The 20,420-nt window shown below is 43.9% G+C and overlaps 1 protein-coding gene and 1 pseudogene across 1 annotated transcript; one reads left to right on the top strand and one right to left on the bottom strand.

Annotated features, from left to right (window-relative positions):
* The first annotated feature begins 7,679 nt into the window (after positions 1-7,679).
* The window catches only part of LOC129854938 (inositol hexakisphosphate and diphosphoinositol-pentakisphosphate kinase 1-like), a 79,892-nt pseudogene continuing 67,151 nt past the window's right edge, over positions 7,680-20,420 (top strand).
* On the bottom strand, positions 18,775-20,070 carry LOC129854830 (circumsporozoite protein-like). The gene is made up of 2 exons (XM_055921969.1): positions 19,997-20,070; positions 18,775-19,501 (listed from the first exon to the last, which is right to left on the bottom strand). Exons 1-2 carry the CDS (start codon positions 20,068-20,070, stop codon positions 18,775-18,777), a joined length of 801 nt encoding a protein of 266 aa, XP_055777944.1.

Raw genomic sequence — 20,420 nt, 5'->3', positions numbered from 1 at the left:
TGCAGCAAGCCAGAGCAGACGTGCAGGTCGTCGATGGTACTCCCATAAATGATGGGATAAGGCCTAATAGTTTTCCCCACTTTATTATGAAAAAGGGTTTGGTGTACAGAGTCTCAAAAATAGGGGTTGATGTGGTTGAACAGTTGTTGGTCCCCACCCGGTACCGGAGGACAGTACTGGATCTAGCTCATGGGCACATTCTGGGTGGACACCTTGGTATCGATAAAACCCGAGACCGGATTGTAAGGAGGTTTTACTGGCCAGGAATTCAGGCTGAAGTGGCTCGGCATTGTGGAGAGTGCCCGGAGTGCCAGTTAACAGCTCCCCGACCAGCTGTTAGAAGCCCGTTAGTGCCACTCCCCATAATCGAAACGCCATTTGAGAGGATAGCGATGGATATAGTGGGCCCACTACCCAAGTCCGCCAGAGGACACCAATACATTCTGGTCATTCTAGATTATGCCACTCGCTACCCAGAAGCCATTCCCCTTCGGACGATGACTTCCAAAAATATTGCCAAGGAATTAGTGCTCTTGTTCACCAGGGTAGGGGTTCCAAAGGAGATCCTTACTGACCAGGGGACCCCCTTTATGTCCCGCCTTATGGCGGACCTTTGTAAATTGTGGCAGGTGAAACAGTTGAGGACATCGGTTTACCATCCTCAGACGGACGGGCTGGTTGAGAGATTCAACAGGACCCTGAAGTCAATGCTCAGGAAGGTAATCGATAAGGATGGGAAAAACTGGGATTGCATGTTGCCGTATCTGATGTTTGCCATTAGAGAGGTTCCTCAAGCCTCACTGGGGTTTTCTCCCTTTGAGCTGGTATATGGGAGGCACCCCCGGGGAATCTTAGACATCGCCCGGGAAACCTGGGAGCACCAATCCACCCCGTATACTAGTGTCATAGAGCACGTCACGGCAATGCAAGATAGGATAGCCACAGTCATGCCCATCGTCCGAGAGCACATGAGACAAGCACAAGAGCACCAGCGGCACACTTATAACCGGCAGGCTACCCTGAGGGAATTTCAACCGGGAGATAAGGTGTTAGTGCTGATCCCCACGGTAGAGTGCAAACTACTAGCCACATGGAAAGGACCATATGAAGTACTGGAGAGAATAGGAGAAGTGAATTATCGGATCCGACAGCCAGGTCGACGGCCACAGGAACAGATCTATCACATAAACCTGTTAAAAGCATGGAGAGAGAGAGAAACACTAATGGTCACATACCCTACACACACTCAGGGGGCAGCCGAAGTAAATATTTCACCTACTCTGTCCCCAGCACAAGTACAGGAAGTAAAGACCCTGATCCAGAAAAACAGAGATGTGTTTTCAGAGGTACCCGGCCGAACTGAGGTTACGGCTCACGATATCGTTTCCCTACCAGGGAGAAAAGTGAGCATGAGGCCATATCGGGTACCCGAGGCTCGACAGGCCGCGATTAGAGCAGAGACAGAGAAAATGTTGACAGCTGGAGTGATCGAGGAGTCACATAGTGAGTGGTCTAGCCCAATTGTGATGGTCTCCAAGCCCGATGGGTCTTTGCGGTTCTGTAACGACTTTCGGAAGGTAAATGAAATCTCCAAGTTTGATGCCTACCCCATGCCCCGAGTAGACGAACTACTGGAGAAAGTTGGTAAAGCTCGGTACATTACGACCCTGGACCTGACAAAAGGGTACTGGCAAATTCCTCTGACCCCCAGGGCCAAAGAAAAGACAGCCTTTGCAACCCCTGACGGTTTGTTTCAATACACCGTCATGCCATTTGGCTTACACGGGGCCCCAGCCACCTTTCAACGGCTCATGAACAAGGTCCTAAAACCGCACCAGGCATACGCCGCAGCTTATTTAGATGACGTGGGAATCTACAGCCCTGATTGGGAATCCCACTTACCCCGGGTACAGGCGGTGTTAGACGCCCTTAGAAAGGCAGGGCTCACGGCGAACCCTGCCAAGTGTTATGTGGGGTTAGGGGAAACAGAGTATCTGGGATACACCGTGGGAAGAGGGTTAATCAAACCCCAACAGAAGAAGGTGGAGGCAATTAGAGAATGGCCGAAACCAGTAAATAAGAAGCAAGTTCGAGCGTTCCTAGGGCTGACTGGTTACTACCGGAAGTTCATCCCAAGTTATGCCACAGTGGCCGCCCCACTCACCGACATGACTAGAGCCAGAGGGCCAAACATGGTCAAATGGGATGAAAGGGCCACCAAAGCATTTAGGACATTACAGGAGGCTCTCTGCTGTAATCCAGTGCTGGTGGTACCAGACTTTGAGAAAGAGTTTGTGGTTCAGACGGATGCCTCAGAGGTCGGCTTGGGAGCAGTGCTATCCCAAGAGGTAGAAGGGGTGGAACACCCCATCCTGTTTTTAAGCAGGAAGCTGGAACCACGGGAAACCAACTACGCGGTCGTTGAGAAAGAGGCGCTGGCAGTAAAGTGGGCTCTAGAAAGCCTGAAATACTACCTGCTGGGGCGCCACTTCACCCTCATCAGTGACCATGCCCCACTCACCTGGATGCATAGGGCTAAAGAGAAGAACGCTCGGGTGATGCGGTGGTTTTTGAGTCTCCAACCGTTTCACTTTGACTTGAAACACAAAGCAGGGAAGGAAATGGGAAATGTGGATGGGTTATCCCGCATGCACGCATATTTTGCTGCGGTAGCCCGACCTAGGGGGTCGGATCTAGGGGGGGAGATATGTGGCAAAGAAGGGGGTCGAGTGATAAATGGCAGATACGTGAGAGCAGAACTAATAAATGGGCTCTGCCCGATCACTAAAATGGCCACCCCGATCAGAACTACAGATCACAAAATGGCCGACTGCCAAAACTACAAGTCCCAGAAGCAAGGGGAACCCACAGAAGGTGGAGCCGACACACAGATAAAGGGTCAAGGAAAACCAGGAAGAGGAAGTGAGGGCTGGAAGGATCTGTGAACCATAGAGAAAGAGACAATAGATATTGGCTGGATTTACTGTGTATGAGCTGGACTGTTTTGGACTTACCTGTTGGCGTTTGGACCTGGACCTACTGAGAACCCGATTCGTGTACCGAACCCTGCTATCCTTGACCTTGCCTACGACCTGGGTGGACCAGGACGGAGAGACAAACACACAGGTACTGTCCTGTTCGAAATAACTCTCATTCTGGGGTAATTTGGTGACAGTTTCCCACTTAATTTGTGACAAATGCTCATAACCTTGAAGAGGTTTGCCACAATATCTTATCCAACACTACTTTATACTTCATCCAACACTACTTTATACTTCATCCAACACTACTTTATACCTGATTCAACACTACTTTATACTTCATCCAACACTACTTTATACTTCATCCAACATTACTTTATACTTGATCCAACACTACTTTATACTTCATCTAACATTACTTTATACTTCATCCAACATTACTTTATACTTGATTCAACACTACTTTATACCTTATCTAACACTACTTTATACCTGATTCAACACTACTTTATACCTTATCTAACACTACTTTATACCTTATCCAACACTACTTTATACTTCATCCAACACTACTTTATACTTGATTCAACACTACTTTATATCTCATCTAACACTACTTTATACCTTATCCAACACTACTTTATACTTCATCTAACACTACTTTATATCTCATCTAACACTACTTTATATTTCATCCAACACCACGTCATACTTCATACAGTATGTGTTTCTTACATTTCTCAACAGAAATGTGAATCTTCTGGCAAAAAAATCGAAAATCATCCAGAAAACAATAGAATGCAAACCTTGAATGCAATCCCCCTGACAGCTTAGGACAAGGCCTTACACGTCTTTAGGTCGAATGTAATCTGACTCCCAAATTCTGTGTAGCATTGGCCTCAGCTCTCAGCTCCTCACACCTGAGAGAGCTGGACATGAGCTACAATCACCTAGGACGTTCAGGATTTACGCTACTGTCTGCAGCACTGTGAGATCCACACTGTAGACTGGTGAAACTCAAGTATGTAGATATTTGTGTCGACAGTATTCATGTGACATGAATTTTAAGGGTAGTTATCGTTATTGAAATTGTGCAAAACAAACTTTTAACTGATGTTGTTTAGACCGAGACATTGATGGTATAACTCCCATAATGGTAAGAACAGTAGTGTGATAACTGTTTGTTGACCTCTTTTCTTTGCCTTTTAATGTCACAGACCTCTTTAAGGTTGGCTACTATTGAGAGTTGTCACTAATAGGACAGCAGATATTGGGTGGGACATCGGTGTGTGTCTTTGTGTATGTGATACTGAATGACGATTCATTTTTTTCTACTCTTCTCTACAGTGTGGCCCATAATGGAAAGTTCCGGTTCCAGAAATCTAAGTCTTCATGACTGCAGTGAAAAATAACGATGACAATTTACAGAATATCCAATGAAATATGAGCAGCGTGGAGGCTCAGAAGACAGATCTGTGTCAACAAAAACTTTGAATCCAAAGAATCCGAGGGGATTCTAGGTATCCTAGATACCGTCTCCTGCCATTGTGACCTTGAGTAAGGTACTTAACCCTAAACATACAGTAATACTACTACAGTATACTTCTCAACACCTACGGTACTTGTGTTGTGCCTCTTAAGTGGTCTGGTTTCTGGAATCTTTTGGAATTTGTCAGAGGTTTTCTGAAAAGCGTTAAGTGACATTCTCTTATTTGTCTTGGTCTTCCCCATCAGATGCCTGTGAGCTCACACTGGACCTAAAAACAGCACACAGACTCCTCTCCAAACAATTGGAACAATTGGAAAGGGGATTCATCGGAGAAAATGACTTTACCCCAGTCCTTAGCAGTCCAACCCCTGTACCTTTTGCAGAATATCAGTCTGTCCCCGATGTTTCTACTGGAGAGAAGTGGCTTCTTTGCTGCCCTTCTTGACACCAGGCCATCCTCCAAAAGTCTTCGCCTCACTGTGTGTGCAGATGCACTCACACCTGCCTGCTGCCCTTCCTGAACAAGCTCTGTACTGGTGGTGTCCCGATCCCGCAGCTGAATCAACTTTAGGAGACGGTTCTGGCGCTTGCTGAACTTTCTTGGGCACCCTGAAGCCTTCTTCACAACAATTGAACCGCTCTCCTTGAAGTTCTTGATGATCCGATAAATGGTTGATTTAGGTGCAATCTTACTGGCAGCAATATCCTTGCCTGTGAAGCCCTTTTTGTGCAAAGCAATGATGACGGCACGTGTTTCCTTGCAGGTAACCATGGTTAACAGAGGAAGAACAATGATTCCAAGCACCACCCTCCTTTTGAAGCTTCCAGTCTGTTATTCAAACTCAATCAGCATGACAGAGTGATCTCCAGCCTTGTCCTCGTCAACACTCACGCCTGTGTTGATGAGAGAATCACTGACATGATGTCAGCTGGTCCTTTTGTGGCAGGGCTGAAATGCAGTGGAAAGGTTTTTGGGGGATTCAGTTCATTTGCATGGCAAATAGGGACTTTGCAATTAAATGCAATTCATCTGATCACTCTTCATAACATTCTGGAGTATATGCATATTGCCATCATACAAACTGAGGCAGCAGACTTTGTGAAATTAATATTTGTGTCATTCTCAAAACTTTTGGCCACGACTGTAATGTATTCGTCACATGCTTCGTAAACAACAGGTGTAGACTAACAGTGAAACATTTGACATTGCTGCGGGGAGGACGGCTCATAATAATGGCCGGAATGGAGTGATGTGTTTTATACCATTCCATTGACTCCATTCCAGCCATTATGAGCCTCCACTGCTGTTGAGCCTTATTTGCATATTTCCCAGCGTCCCTTTCGAGTGAATTTTAGAGTCACAGTACCAACCCTTGACTGTGTTTGCTAGTGACAGAGACATGGTTGTTGCATTCATTCATTTTCAGTCCTGTGGCCTTCACCAAGTGAGATCCTAAGTGCTGTTATCATTCAAATGAAATGATTGAAGACAATAAAATACACATTTCCTAAGGCCTTATTCTGAGGGCCTAGTTTTACCCTAATAAAGTGGACTGAAACTCATGGTTTACAGGCCACATCAGGCCTTCAAGTCACATTATGCTGGCTTGCAAAGTAATGTGTAATTTCTATTGGAATCCAGCCAGAGTGGGGATATCCAACATTTAGAATTTTTATTCACCCGCAACCTGCATTCAGAAAGACTGCCAAGGTTAGGAAGACTAAGATATGAGACTACCCAAAGCAGGGGTATTCAACTCTTACCCCACGAGGTCCGGAGACTGCTGGTTTCCTGTTTTTCCTGATAAGTACAGTACTTGTGTTCCAGGTCTAATTAAGTCCCTGATTAGAATGGAACAATGAAGAAATGCAGTGGAACTGGCTTCAAGGTCCAGAGTTGAGTTTGAGGGACGTAAAGCATCTAAAATGGAACAACCATTTCAATAACAGGTAAAATAAGTCAAAATAATTGATTGGATTAGTTTAGAAAAAATGTATGTTATTTACATTTGAGTAGCATAACATTAATTCATCGATCAATCAACTCAAAAACATAAAATAAAATGAAATCAACCTGCAAAGCAGCATGCTGGGAAATATGCTAATGATGGCCATGGTTTTGGTTAAACTCTGGTTATAAATGCTGTGTTCATGTGCTAGTCGGAACTCGGAAACGCAGACATTTCCGACTTGCTAATTTGTTGTTTCCTAGTTCCGACTAGCACGTGAACATGGCATTACACCAACACTGGGGTTCTTTTACGCCACCGAATGTTAATTGAACTTTTTATTTTCTACTAGTACTGACTTTTCCGATAGCTACTTTATTGAGGAAAAATGTACCTACTATGACTGAGATCTGTGGATGTTCCACCTAGCTATCTTAAGATGAATACACTAAATGTAAGCCACCCTGGATAAGAGCGTCTGAAAATGTCAAATGTAAAACTCTTCTCAGTGTTAATTTAACTCCTGAATCAACACTAGAAATTTTACACTGAAAAATCAACACTAGTTATACACTTGCCAATTTGCTGTGTGCTATGAAAGGGATACATTTCAGTAACTTTCAGTATTTTAAAGAACCCTATGTCAAGAACCCCCCCACTTAAATCAAAGTTTTTTTAAATCGGGCAACAGTTCTCCAAGGAACCTTAAAATCTGAGGAAGAACCATTTAATAACGTTCAATTTTCCCAGTGTAGGTAGAATGTTTATTTGTCAGGTTGACACAACAATACTGTTTCTCAGTGAACTCATTTACACTGAGTGGAATCTTATGTTGAGACATTTGATTTCGCTTTTTTTTTTTTTACCGATGAGAGAACATTATGGCTTTTCAATCAATTGAGTCCTACCTACCTGTGCTCTGTACCAATCCTTCAGCCTAAGATTTTTTTCTTGCCATTGAATTGTATTTTTATTTACAAAGGCAACATTGTAAATCAAATGCTTGACAAAGACACCCTCCCTAGGATTTCATATCCCTAGCTTGTCAAACGTATAATAGGTAGCAGAATTCTCCTTCTAAATAAAATAACTGTACCAAGAACGTAATAATTTAAAACATTGTAAATCATTTGTTTCTATGTACTTATGATAGCACTGTGAGCTCATTATCAGAAACACAAAATTGATTTCCAATCAAGGTCATGTTCCCACACACTCCAAACGGTAGATGGCAGTGACAAAGGCCTTTGTTTTAAAGAACTAAATCCCACTTCAAAGGAAAGGGGAAGCCCGCGTGCACGACAAAAACAACTACCGAGGGAGAAGGAAGTTGACAGCTGGTTAATATTTAGTGGTAAGTAACTTTAATTGAGCACCGCAACACTCATTTACCAATCTGTATCGTCACTGCAGTGTGTTGGCTGTAAGGTAAAGTTGACTAGCGAAGTGGGCTACGTTGTTACTATTTATTTGCACGCAAAAACATTTGGCATGGAGGCAAGGTTGTTACAGTGTAGACAGTGTTCGCGCGCGGCAACAAGAACATTGTCACTCTTTCTCTTGACAGGAATACACTTGAACCATCCGTGACAGACAGGTTCCAAAGCTTGTTCCTAAAATAAAAATATAGCTGACTAAAATCTGATAAACTCCAACGGAGTGGAGCAGAGACCTGCGGCGTATTTCCATTACGGGAACCGTTTATAAACCAAACGGAGCAAAACGAGAGTTTTTATATTGGACAAATTATGTTAGGTCTCTCCCCGTTGCGTTCCGTTTGCTTCTGTTTTATCAACGTTTTTGCAACAATTGCCCCAGGGGTGTAATCATTGCGGTAACCGTTTATTGTATAAGAACCACACAGGAGCAGAAGTAAACTACCTGAATTTGTCCAATATAACTATTGTTTGGAGTAAACCATTTGCAACAGAATTTCATAATGATTACACCCCAGGTTTGGTGGAATTAATAATTAAATGTTTTTGAAGTATTGACCTTGGGTGAATCGATGTAGTTGGAGCTGAATTCCACAAAGCCTGCCTGGTCTTTGCTCCACTCCATTGGTGAAGTGGAGCTGGAACTGAGCATGCCCAATTTTGAAGGCATTGGCCTTCTTGCCTGCTTCCAGTAGCGCTAACGCTCACGCATGGCCGCCCATCATTTATTTAAACAGGAAGTCACATTGAGATTAAAATCTCTTTTACAAGAGAGCCCTGTACACATAACAATAAAAACAGAATATTAAAACAACATACACATGTGTATAAAACAATACAATTCAGCACAATAAGACAATTAAAATGTAAAAAAAAAAACATTTAATTAAAGCAATCACATTCAGCTACAAATAAGTCCTCCATCAATAATGTAAACTGCCTGAGTGACACCAGCACATCTAAGTGCAGTGAACTCTGCAGATTGTTCCACAAATTTGGGGCATAAAAACAAAATGCAGATTTTCCCAAATCTGTGGCGACTGAAGGGATCTCTAGTGTTATCCATTCCTGTGGAACGGGTTTGGTAACTTGTGATTTTTATCTTAATTAATGACGTTACATATGGAGGGAGTTTCTGTCAGATTGCGATTGTATATAACTAAAAGAGAATGCAGCTCTCTTCGTACAGACTGAGGTCCATCCCAGGCATTTGTGTGCTGCTATTGCTTAAGCTATTGGCATGGAATTAGCTAAATATTGTCATAAAGAAACTGATAAAACACACAGGTGCAAAATCAAGGTGACTTAGTACATGCACATGATAAAAGAAAGGAATGAGGTGGCTAGCTAATAAGTGTGTCATTGTAGTAAAGTATTTGTAAAAAAAAAAAAAAAATCATATCTTTAGTTTTGTTCATTTTTGTTAGTGTACATACAACTAAATGTTTAAATACTGAGAGCTTTATGTCCATACTAGCCTGTTGTGTCGCACTTCTTGCAATTGCTTCAGTGTATTTCTTTGTAGCCTTGAAATAATGGACGTAATATAGCCTAAATAATACATTTAGTTTTTTCTTAGGTTAGGAGCCAGACAGGAAACCTATTTAGTGTTTACATGCTGTTTAATATGACATGTAGCCTATTCAGAGTGTTTAATATGACATGTCGCCTATTCAGAGTGTTTAATATGACATGTAGCCTATTCAGAGTGTTTAATATGACATGTAGCTTATTCAGAGTGTTTACATGCTGTTTAATATGACATGTAGCCTATTCATGCTGTTTAATATGACATGTAGCCTATTCAGAGTGTTTAATATGACATGTAGCCTATTCATGCTGTTTAATATGACATGTAGCCTATTCAGAGTGTTTAATATGACATGTAGCCTATTCAGAGTGTTTACATGCTGTTTAATATGACATGTAGTCTATTCAGAGTGTTTAAAATGACATGTAGCCTATTCAGAGTGTTTAATATGACATGTAGCCTATTCAGAGTGTTTAATATGACATGTAGCCTATTCAGAGTGTTTAATATGACATGTAGCCTATTCAGAGTGTTTAATATGACATGTAGCCTATTCAGAGTGTTTACATGCTGTTTAATATGACATGTAGTCTATTCAGAGTGTTAATATACTGTTTAATATGACATGTAGCCTATTCAGAGTGTTTAATATGACATGTAGTCTATTCAGAGTGTTAATATACTGTTTAATATGACATGTAGTCTATTCAGAGTGTTAATATACTGTTTAATATGACATGTAGCCTATTCAGAGTGTTTAATATGACATGTAGCCTATTCAGAGTCTTAATATACTGTTTAATATGACATGTAGTCTATTCAGAGTGTTAATATACTGTTTAATATGACATGTAGCCTATTCAGTGTTTACATGCTGTTTAATATGACATGTAGCCTATTCAGAGTGTTTAATATGACATGTAGCCTATTCAGTGTTTACATGCTGTTTAATATGACATGTAGCCTATTCAGAGTGTTAATATACTGTTTAATATGACATGTAGCCTATTCAGAGTCTTAATATACTGTTTAATATGACATGTAGTCTATTCAGAGTGTTAATATACTGTTTAATATGACATGTGGCCTATTCAGAGGGTTTAATATGACATGTAGCCTATTCAGAGTCTTAATATACTGTTTAATATGACATGTGGCCTATTCAGAGTGTTTAATATGACATGTAGCCTATTCAGAGTGTTAATATACTGTTTAATATGACATGTAGCCTATTCAGAGGGTTTAATATGACATGTAGCCTATTCAGAGTGTTTACATGCTGTTTAATATGACATGTAGTCTATTCAGAGTGTTAATATACTGTTTAATATGACATGTAGCCTATTCAGAGTGTTTAATATGACATGTAGTCTATTCAGAGTGTTAATATACTGTTTAATATGACATGTAGTCTATTCAGAGTGTTAATATACTGTTTAATATGACATGTAGCCTATTCAGAGGGTTTAATATGACATGTAGCCTATTCAGAGTGTTTACATGCTGTTTAATATGACATGTAGTCTATTCAGAGTGTTAATATACTGTTTAATATGACATGTAGCCTATTCAGAGTGTTTAATATGACATGTAGCCTATTCAGTGTTTACATGCTGTTTAATATGACATGTAGTCTATTCAGAGTGTTTACATGCTGTTTAATATGACATGTAGCCTATTCAGAGTGTTTAATATGACATGTAGCCTATTCAGAGTGTTTAATATGACATGTAGCCTATTCAGAGTGTTTAATATGACATGTAGCCTATTCAGAGTGTTTAATATGACATGTAGCCTATTCAGTGTTTACATGCTGTTTAATATGACATGTAGTCTATTCAGAGTCTTAATATACTGTTTAATATGACATGTAGCCTATTCAGAGTGTTTACATGCTGTTTAATATGACATGTGGCCTATTCAGAGTGTTTAATATGACATGTAGCCTATTCAGTGTTTACATGCTGTTTAATATGACATGTAGTCTATTCAGAGTGTTAATATACTGTTTAATATGACATGTGGCCTATTCAGAGTGTTTAATATGACATGTAGCCTATTCAGTGTTTACATGCTGTTTAATATGACATGTAGCCTATTCAGAGTGTTTAATATGACATGTAGTCTATTCAGAGTGTTTACATGCTGTTTAATATGACATGTAGCCTATTCAGAGTGTTTAATATGACATGTAGTCTATTCAGAGTGTTTACATGCTGTTTAATATGACATGTGGCCTATTCAGAGTCTTAATATACTGTTTAATATGACATGTAGTCTATTCAGAGTCTTAATATACTGTTTAATATGACATGTAGCCTATTCAGAGTGTTTACATGCTGTTTAATATGACATGTGGCCTATTCAGAGTGTTTAATATGACATGTAGCCTATTCAGTGTTTACATGCTGTTTAATATGACATGTAGCCTATTCAGAGTGTTTAATATGACATGTAGCCTATTCAGTGTTTACATGCTGTTTAATATGACATGTGGCCTATTCAGAGTGTTTAATATGACATGTAGCCTATTCAGTGTTTACATGCTGTTTAATATGACATGTGGCCTATTCAGAGTGTTTAATATGACATGTAGCCTATTCAGTGTTTACATGCTGTTTAATATGACATGTAGCCTATTCAGAGTGTTTAATATGACATGTAGCCTATTCAGAGTGTTTACATGCTGTTTAATATGACATGTAGCCTATTCATGCTGTTTAATATGACATGTAGCCTATTCAGTGTTTACATGCTGTTTAATATGACATGTAGCCTATTCAGAGTGTTAATATGACATGTAGCCTATTCAGAGTGTTTAATATGACATGTAGCCTATTCAGAGTGTTTAATATGACATGTAGCCTATTCAGAGTGTTTAATATGACATGTAGTCTATTCAGAGTGTTTAATATGACATGTAGTCTATTCAGAGTGTTTAATATGACATGTAGCCTATTCAGAGTGTTTAATATGACATGTAGTCTATTCAGAGTGTTTAATATGACATGTAGCCTATTCAGAGTGTTTAATATGACATGTAGCCTATTCAGAGTGTTTAATATGACATGTAGCCTATTCAGTGTTTACATGCTGTTTAATATGACATGTAGTCTATTCAGAGTGTTAATATACTGTTTAATATGACATGTAGCCTATTCAGAGTGTTTAATATGACATGTAGCCTATTCAGTGTTTACATGCTGTTTAATATGACATGTGGCCTATTCAGAGTGTTTACATGCTGTTTAATATGACATGTGGCCTATTCAGAGTGTTAATATACTGTTTAATATGACATGTAGCCTATTCAGAGTGTTTAATATGACATGTAGTCTATTCAGAGTGTTTAATATGACATGTAGTCTATTCAGAGTGTTAATATACTGTTTAATATGACATGTAGCCTATTCAGTGTTTACATGCTGTTTAATATGACATGTAGCCTATTCAGAGTGTTTAATATGACATGTAGCCTATTCAGAGTCTTAATATACTGTTTAATATGACATGTAGTCTATTCAGAGTCTTAATATACTGTTTAATATGACATGTAGCCTATTCAGAGTGTTTAATATGACATGTAGCCTATTCAGAGTCTTAATATACTGTTTAATATGACATGTAGCCTATTCAGAGTGTTTACATGCTGTTTAATATGACATGTAGCCTATTTGAAATGACGAGCGCTTCTAACAGTCACCGTTTCATGTTTATTCAAATTTTTAGAAGAGCAGGTGGAAAGGATGTGGAGCATGGGAGCGGTGCGCAGGCACTCCTCCATGAGCGGGATTTCCGACCTCTCAACTCCACTCACACTCCACTCTGAGTGCAGTTCATCAGAAACTTCCTTCACAGTGGAGTTTAGTCAGCTACCTCTAAGCTAAAGTGATTTTTGCTAATATAAGCCATCAGTCAGTGGTGACCTTTTTTTTTTTTAAACTTCTGTTTCATTGTTTGACAATTGCCTTGGTTTCCCCTTGTAATTTTGCAATGCCCCCAACTCGCAGGTTGGTTGCATATACAGTAAGCATTATGTCGCGCGTCCCTCGCTGTACAGTAAGCATTATGTCGCGCGTCCCTCGCTGTACAGTAAGCATTATGTCGCGCGTCCCTCGCTGTACAGTAAGCATTATGTCGCGCGTCCCTCGCTGTACAGTAAGCATTATGTCGCGCGTCCCTCGCTGTACAGTAAGCATTATGTCGCGCGTCCAGTAAGCATTATGTCGCGCGTCCCTCGCTGTACAGTAAGCATTATGTCGCGCGTCCCTCGCTGTACAGTAAGCATTATGTCGCGCGTCCCTCGCTGTACAGTAAGCATTATGTCGCGCGTCCCTCGCTGTACAGTAAGCATTATGTCGCGCGTCCCTCGCTGTACAGTAAGCATTATGTCGCGCGTCCCTCGCTGTACAGTAAGCATTATGTCGCGCGTCCCTCGCTGTACAGTAAGCATTATGTCGCGCGTCCCTCGCTGTACAGTAAGCATTATGTCGCGCGTCCCTCGCTGTACAGTAAGCATTATGTCGCGCGTCCCTCGCTGTACAGTAAGCATTATGTCGCGCGTCCCTCGCTGTACAGTAAGCATTATGTCGCGCGTCCCTCGCTGTACAGTAAGCATTATGTCGCGCGTCCCTCGCTGTACAGTAAGCATTATGTCGCGCGTCCCTCGCTGTACAGTAAGCATTATGTCGCGCGTCCCTCGCTGTACAGTAAGCATTTTTGTCGCGCGTTCCTCAAAGCTGTGAGTATTGTCTGTGCTGTAGATGGCATCTGGGTCAAGGAGTGTTGGGGTATGGAGACTAGAGGGCTTAGGCTATTTCTGTGATGGGTGGCCGGCGGTGGGGCATGAGGTATTGTCATTCCTCGTCTGTACGTTCAGTCCACTCCAGACTATTGAACATAATGATGAACAGATTTGTTAAAGATTTAAGCATTGGAGGCTATTTAAAAAAATAAAAAAATAATTACAAATATATATATATTTTTTAAAGACATTTTTTAAAATAAATAATAATAATCACCTGTGCACCGTCTCGCTTCTGTCTCAGTGTTCTGATAGTAACTGTTAGGCTGTATGAAGTCTGTGTTCTGATAGTAACTGATAGGCTGTATGAAGTCTGTGTTCTGATAATAACTGTTAGGCTGTATGAAGTCTGTGTTCTGATAATACCTGTTAGGCTGTATGAAGTCTGTGTTCTGATAATACCTGTTAGGCTGTATGAAGTCTGTGTTCTGATAATACCTGTTAGGCTGTATGAAGTCAGTGTTCTGATAGTAACTGTTTGGCTGTATGAAGTCAGTGTTCTGATAATAACTGTTAGTCTAAGTGACTAACTAGTCATGATGGCCTACTTTGTTTTAATAGTGATCTCTTCTATGCTGCTGTCAATCAACACAAGTAAGTGGCTAGTGGCAGACAACAATACTCTGACTGTGCCGGTCTTTGCAGTCTTCTTCAGTCCCTTTAGAAATGAAACGCCCTTTAAGGGACAGCATATGGCTCCTGTATTTGCACAGACGGTTGTCTGAGTCATTGGCAGTGGAAACCCGCCCCTAAAGTATGGTTGGATTATGGATTGTTTTAAATGCTCATAAAAGTGAGGTAAATGTGTACATACAGTGGCAAGAAAAAAGTATGTGAACCCCCTACCTGGATTTCTGCATAAATTGGTCCTAAAATCTGATCTGATCTTCATCTAGGTCACAACAATAGACAAACAGTCTGCTTAAACTAATAACACACAAACAATTATACATGATACGTTTTCATGTCTTTATTGAACATACCGTGTAAACATTCACAGTGCAGGGTGGATTTAATAACTGGTTGACCCTCCTTTGGCAGCAATAACCTCAACCAAACGTTTTCTGTAGTTGCGGATCAGACCTGCACAACGGTCAGGAAGAATTTTGGACCATTCCTTTTTACAAAACTGTTTCAGTTCAGCAATATTCTTGGGTTGTCTGGTGTGATCCACTCTCTTGAGGTCATGCCACAGCATCTCAATCGGGTTGAGGTCAGGACTCTGACTGGGCCACTCCAGAAGGTGTATTTTCTTCTGTTCAAGCCATTCTGTTGTTGATTTACTTCTGTGTTTTGGGTCGTTGTCCTGTTGCATCACCCAACTTCTATTGAGCTTCAATTGGTGGACAGAGAGCCTAACATTCTCCTGCAAAATGTCTTGCTAACTTGAATTCATTTTTCCGTCGATGATAGCAAGCTGTCCAGGCCCTGAGGCAGCAAAGCAGCCCCAAACCACTATGCTCCCTCCACCATACTTTACAGTTGGGATGGGGTTTTGATGTTGGTGTGCTGTGCCTTTTTTTCTCCACACATAGTGTTGTGTGTTCCTTCCTAACAACTCAACTGTAGTTTCATCTGTCCACAGAATGTTTTGCCAGTAGTGCTGTGGAACATCCAGGTGCACTTTTTCAAACTTTTTTTGGACAGCAGTGGCTTCTTCCGTGGTGTCCTCCCATGAACACCATTCTTGTTTAGTGTTTTACGTATCGTAGACTCGTCAATAGAGATGCTAGCATGTTCCAGAGATTTCTGTAAGTCTTTAGCTGACACTAGGATTCTTCTTAACCTCAATGAGCATTCTGCACTGTGCTCCTGCAGTCATCTTTACAGGATGGCCACTCCTAGGGAGAGTAGCAACAGTGCTGAACATTCTCCATTTATAGACAATTTGTCTTACCGTGGACTGATGAACATCGAGGCTTTTAGAGATACTTTTGTAATCCTTTCCAGCTTTATGTAAGTCAACAATTCTTAATCTTAGGTCTTCTGAGATCTCTTTTGTTCAAGGCATGGTTCACATCAGGCAATGCTTCTTGTGAATAGCAAACAAAGTTTTTTATAGTGCAAGGTAGCCCTAACCAACACCTCCAATCTCGTCTCATTGATTGGACTCCAGGTTAGCTGACTCCTGACTCCAATTAGCTTTTGGAGAGATCAATAGCCATTAGCTTTTCCCAACCTACACTGTGAATGTTTTAATGATGTATTCAATATAGACAAGAAAAATACAATAATTTGTGTGTTATTAGTTTAAGCACACTGTCTATTGTTGTGACCTAGAGGAAGATCAGATCAAATTTTAGGACCAATTTATGCAGAAATCCAGGTATTTCCAAAAGGTTCACATACTTTTCTTGCCACTGTATGAAGTTATTTCAGATTGCTAGTTGTGACATGTTAGCCAGCTATCCCCGGTCAGATTGCATCTGCATGCTTGTTGCGTTCTCCCTGTGGTGCGTTGGTTCGTTCGTGAGCTGACTGCTCATTCTAAATAGTTTAATGTAATCCGTGTCAGCGTGAAGCTGTGTTCATTCGGTTTTTGACATGCAGAAGTAAAATGGGTGTCTTTACGCTGCTGTTCAAATGCACAGATCACTTTATATGTCTTCTCAAAACAAACTCCCGGTAGTTTGAAAGCTTGGTATATTTTATTCATGCTGCTTTGTTGATAACTCCAACCACCTCACTCCCTTAGTATTCAACCAATCAGTGGCCGTCATTGGGCCTGTTATCAGGGAGTGGGATATGAGTGCCTTTTCTGAGATGAATGAGTGCCTTTTCTGAGAGCTCAGTTGATCATCTCTAATCATAAATATTGGTGGAAGCGAGGCCTTTCTACAGGACACTGTCACAAAGGTTACTGTCTCAAAGGTTAAAAGCCTTTATTGGGTTTGTCACACTTTGTCTGGCACTGGATCACCTCCACCACCCATACAGTGGAGATGGGGACGTGTTCTGTCAGCCATCTTGGATTTAATTAGTCATAGGCGTCGGAGGAGGAGGAGGACGTCGTAGGCGTCGGAGGAGGAGGAGAACGTCGGAGGAGGAGGAGAACGTCGGAGGAGGAGGAGAACGTCGGAGGAGGAGGAGAACGTCGGAGGAGGAGGAGAACGTCGGAGGAGGAGGAGAACGTCGGAGGAGGAGGAGAACGTCGGAGGAGGAGGAGGGCGTCGGAGGAGGAGGAGGGCGTCGTCGTAGTCGGAGGGCGTCGTCGTAGTCGGAGGGCGTCGTCGTAGTCGGAGGGCGTCGTCGTAGTCGGAGGGCGTCGTCGTAGTCGGAGGGCGTAGTCGGAGGGCGTCGTCGTAGTCGGAGGGCGTCGTCGTAGTAGGGCGTCGTAGGAGGAGGAGGGCGTCGTAGGAGGAGGAGGGCGTCGGAGGAGGAGGAGGGCGTCGGAGGAGGAGGAGGGCGTCGGAGGAGGAGGAGGACGTCGGAGGAGGAGGAGGAGGACGTCGTCGTCGTCGGAGGGCGTCGTCGTCGTCGGAGGGCGTCGTCGTCGTCGTCGGAGGACGGCGTCGGAGGACGTCGGAGGAGGAGGAGGACGTCGGAGGAGGAGGAGGAGGACGTCGTCGTAGTCGGAGGGCGTCGTCGTCGTCGGAGGGCGTCGGAGGAGGAGGGCGTCGGAGGAGGAGGAGGAGGACGTCGTCGTAGTCGGAGGGCGTCGTCGTCGTCGGAGGGCGTCGGAGGAGGAGGGCGTCGGAGGAGGAGGACGTCGTCGTAGTCGGAGGGCGTCGGAGGAGGAGGGCGTCGGAGGAGGAGGTCGTAGGAGGAGGAGGACGTCGTCGTAGTCGGAGGGCGTCGTCGTCGTCGGAGGGCGTCGTCGTCGTCGGAGGGCGTCGGAGGAGGAGGGCGTCGGAGGAGGAGGACGTCGTAGCGGGAGGAGGACGTCGTAGGAGGAGGAGGGCGTCGGAGGAGGAGGAGGAGGACGTCGGAGGAGGAGGAGGAGGACGTCGGAGGAGGAGGAGGAGGACGTCGGAGGAGGAGGAGGACGTCGTCGTCGGAGGACGTCGTCGTCGGAGGAGGGCGTCGGAGGAGGAGGAGGGCGTCGTAGGTGGAGGGCGTCGGAGGTGGAGGGCGTCGGAGGTGGAGAACGTCGTAGGAGGAGGGCGTCGTAGGAGGAGGGCGTCGTAGGAGGAGGGCGTCGTAGGAGGAGGGCGTCGGAGGAGGAGGAGGAGGAGAACGTTGTAGGAGGAGGAGGAGGAGGAGGAGGACGTCGTAGGAGGAGGACGTCGTAGGAGGAGGGCGTCGTAGGTGGAGGGCGTCGTAAGAGGAGGGCGTCGGAGGAGGAGGGCGTCGTAGGAGGAGGGCGTCGTAGGAGGAGGGCGTCGTAGGAGGAGGGCGTCGGAGGAGGAGGGCGTCGGAGGAGGAGGGCGTCGGAGGAGGAGGGCGTCGTAGGCGTCGGCAGAAGTAGTGCCTTTTAATGAAGGCTGAATCTTATAAAAATTGAGATGGTGAGGTAAAGGGATGAATGAAGCACAGCAAGGATTGGAGACTAGAAACAAAGATGGAGCCTTGTGCACGCAGGCATTAGGACAGGCGCACAGGCATTAGGACAGGCGCACAGGCATTTGGACAGGCGCACAGGCATTAGGACAGGCGTGCAGGCATTAGGACAGGCTGGCATGCAAACATGTAGGTATTAGGACAGGCAAACACGCAGTCGTTAGGACGGGCGGACACGCAGGCATTAGGACGGACGGACACGCAGGCGTTAGGACGGACGGACGCGCAGGCATTAGGACAGGCAAACCCGCAGGCGTTAGGACGGGCGGACGCGCAGGCGTTAGGACGGGCGGACGCGCAGGCGTTAGGACGGGCGGACGCGCAGGCGTTAGGACGGGCGGACGCGCAGGCGTTAGGACGGGCGGACGCGCAGGCGTTAGGACGGGCGGACGCGCAGGCGTTAGGACGGGCGGACGCGCAGGCGTTAGGACGGGCGGACGCGCAGGCGTTAGGACGGGCGGACGCGCAGGCGTTAGGACGGGCGGACGCGCAGGCGTTAGGACGGGCGGACGCGCAGGCGTTAGGACGGGCGGACGCGCAGGCGTTAGGACGGGCGGACGCGCAGGCGTTAGGACGGGCGGACGCGCAGGCGTTAGGACGGGCGGACGCGCAGGCGTTAGGACGGGCGGACGCGCAGGCGTTAGGACGGGCGGACGCGCAGGCGTTAGGACGGGCGGACGCGCAGGAATTAGGACAGATGGACGGGCAGGCATTAAGACAGGGATTAGGACAGACGGATGCGCAGGCATTAAGACAGGGATTAGGACAGACGGACGCGCAGGCATTAGGGCAGACCGACGAGCAGGCGGACCTAATTCTTTAAAGGGGCAATCTGCAGTTGCTACATCCTGGTTTTTTTGGTACTTTTTAAATGAATGATTTGAAGGGTGTATCGTCATAATAGAATATAACAGTAATATCTACCAGAAAGTCAACCATCATCCCTAGTTGTTCAACCATCAACACTAGGTGTTAAACCATCATACATTAGCCATAAATGTGTGAAACTGAAGGGGCCGGCATTCCAGTACCACTATTCTCCTCATCCTCAACCCACCATCTCCCCCAGTCCCTCAAGGCCTGATAGCCTTACTGCTGTGTTTCTTCGAGCGCGGGGGTGTTGAGTGTCTTCACACTGTCGTTGTAGCAATGTATTTATGAGTTTATCTCCCGTCCTCGGGTGTCCGAGATGGGCTTCCACTTGGTTTAGTGCAGCCTGTCCGTGTCAACGCCGTAGAGGAGAGTGATGAATTATGTTTGGGTAGTGTTACTAGTGTAGGCCTCTGCACCCGATACTTTTCTCTACCCTGTCCACCCCTGGCCCTCTTTCAACCCCCCCTGAAAGGAGGGCAGGCTATTCTGGGGACCGGTGTTACCCATGGTCACATGTTATGTGTGACAAAGTTGAGATATGTGTGGGCAGGATCTGTCTGAAAGAAGCATGTGGGTTTAGCTAGCGTGCTAGCATTCTATAGCATATCATGAAAGGAGTTGGTTTTGTTTCAAATCAGATACATTTTTCATTTGTCACATGCTTATTAACAAAACGTGTAGACTAACAGTGAAATGCTTACTGACGGGGCCCTTCCCAACAATACAGAGAGGGGGAAAAAAAGAAAGTGAAGTAATATAAAAATAATAACACAAGGAATAAATCCACAAATGTTTTGTATACGGAGTGTATTTAGCAGTCTTATGGCTTGGGGGTAGAAGCTGTTTAGGATTCTGTT

The sequence above is a fragment of the Salvelinus fontinalis genome, chromosome 5, assembly GCF_029448725.1.
Source record: "Salvelinus fontinalis isolate EN_2023a chromosome 5, ASM2944872v1, whole genome shotgun sequence".
Classification (NCBI taxonomy): Eukaryota; Metazoa; Chordata; class Actinopteri; order Salmoniformes; family Salmonidae; genus Salvelinus; species Salvelinus fontinalis.
This window is presented reverse-complemented; position numbering and strand designations above follow the sequence as displayed.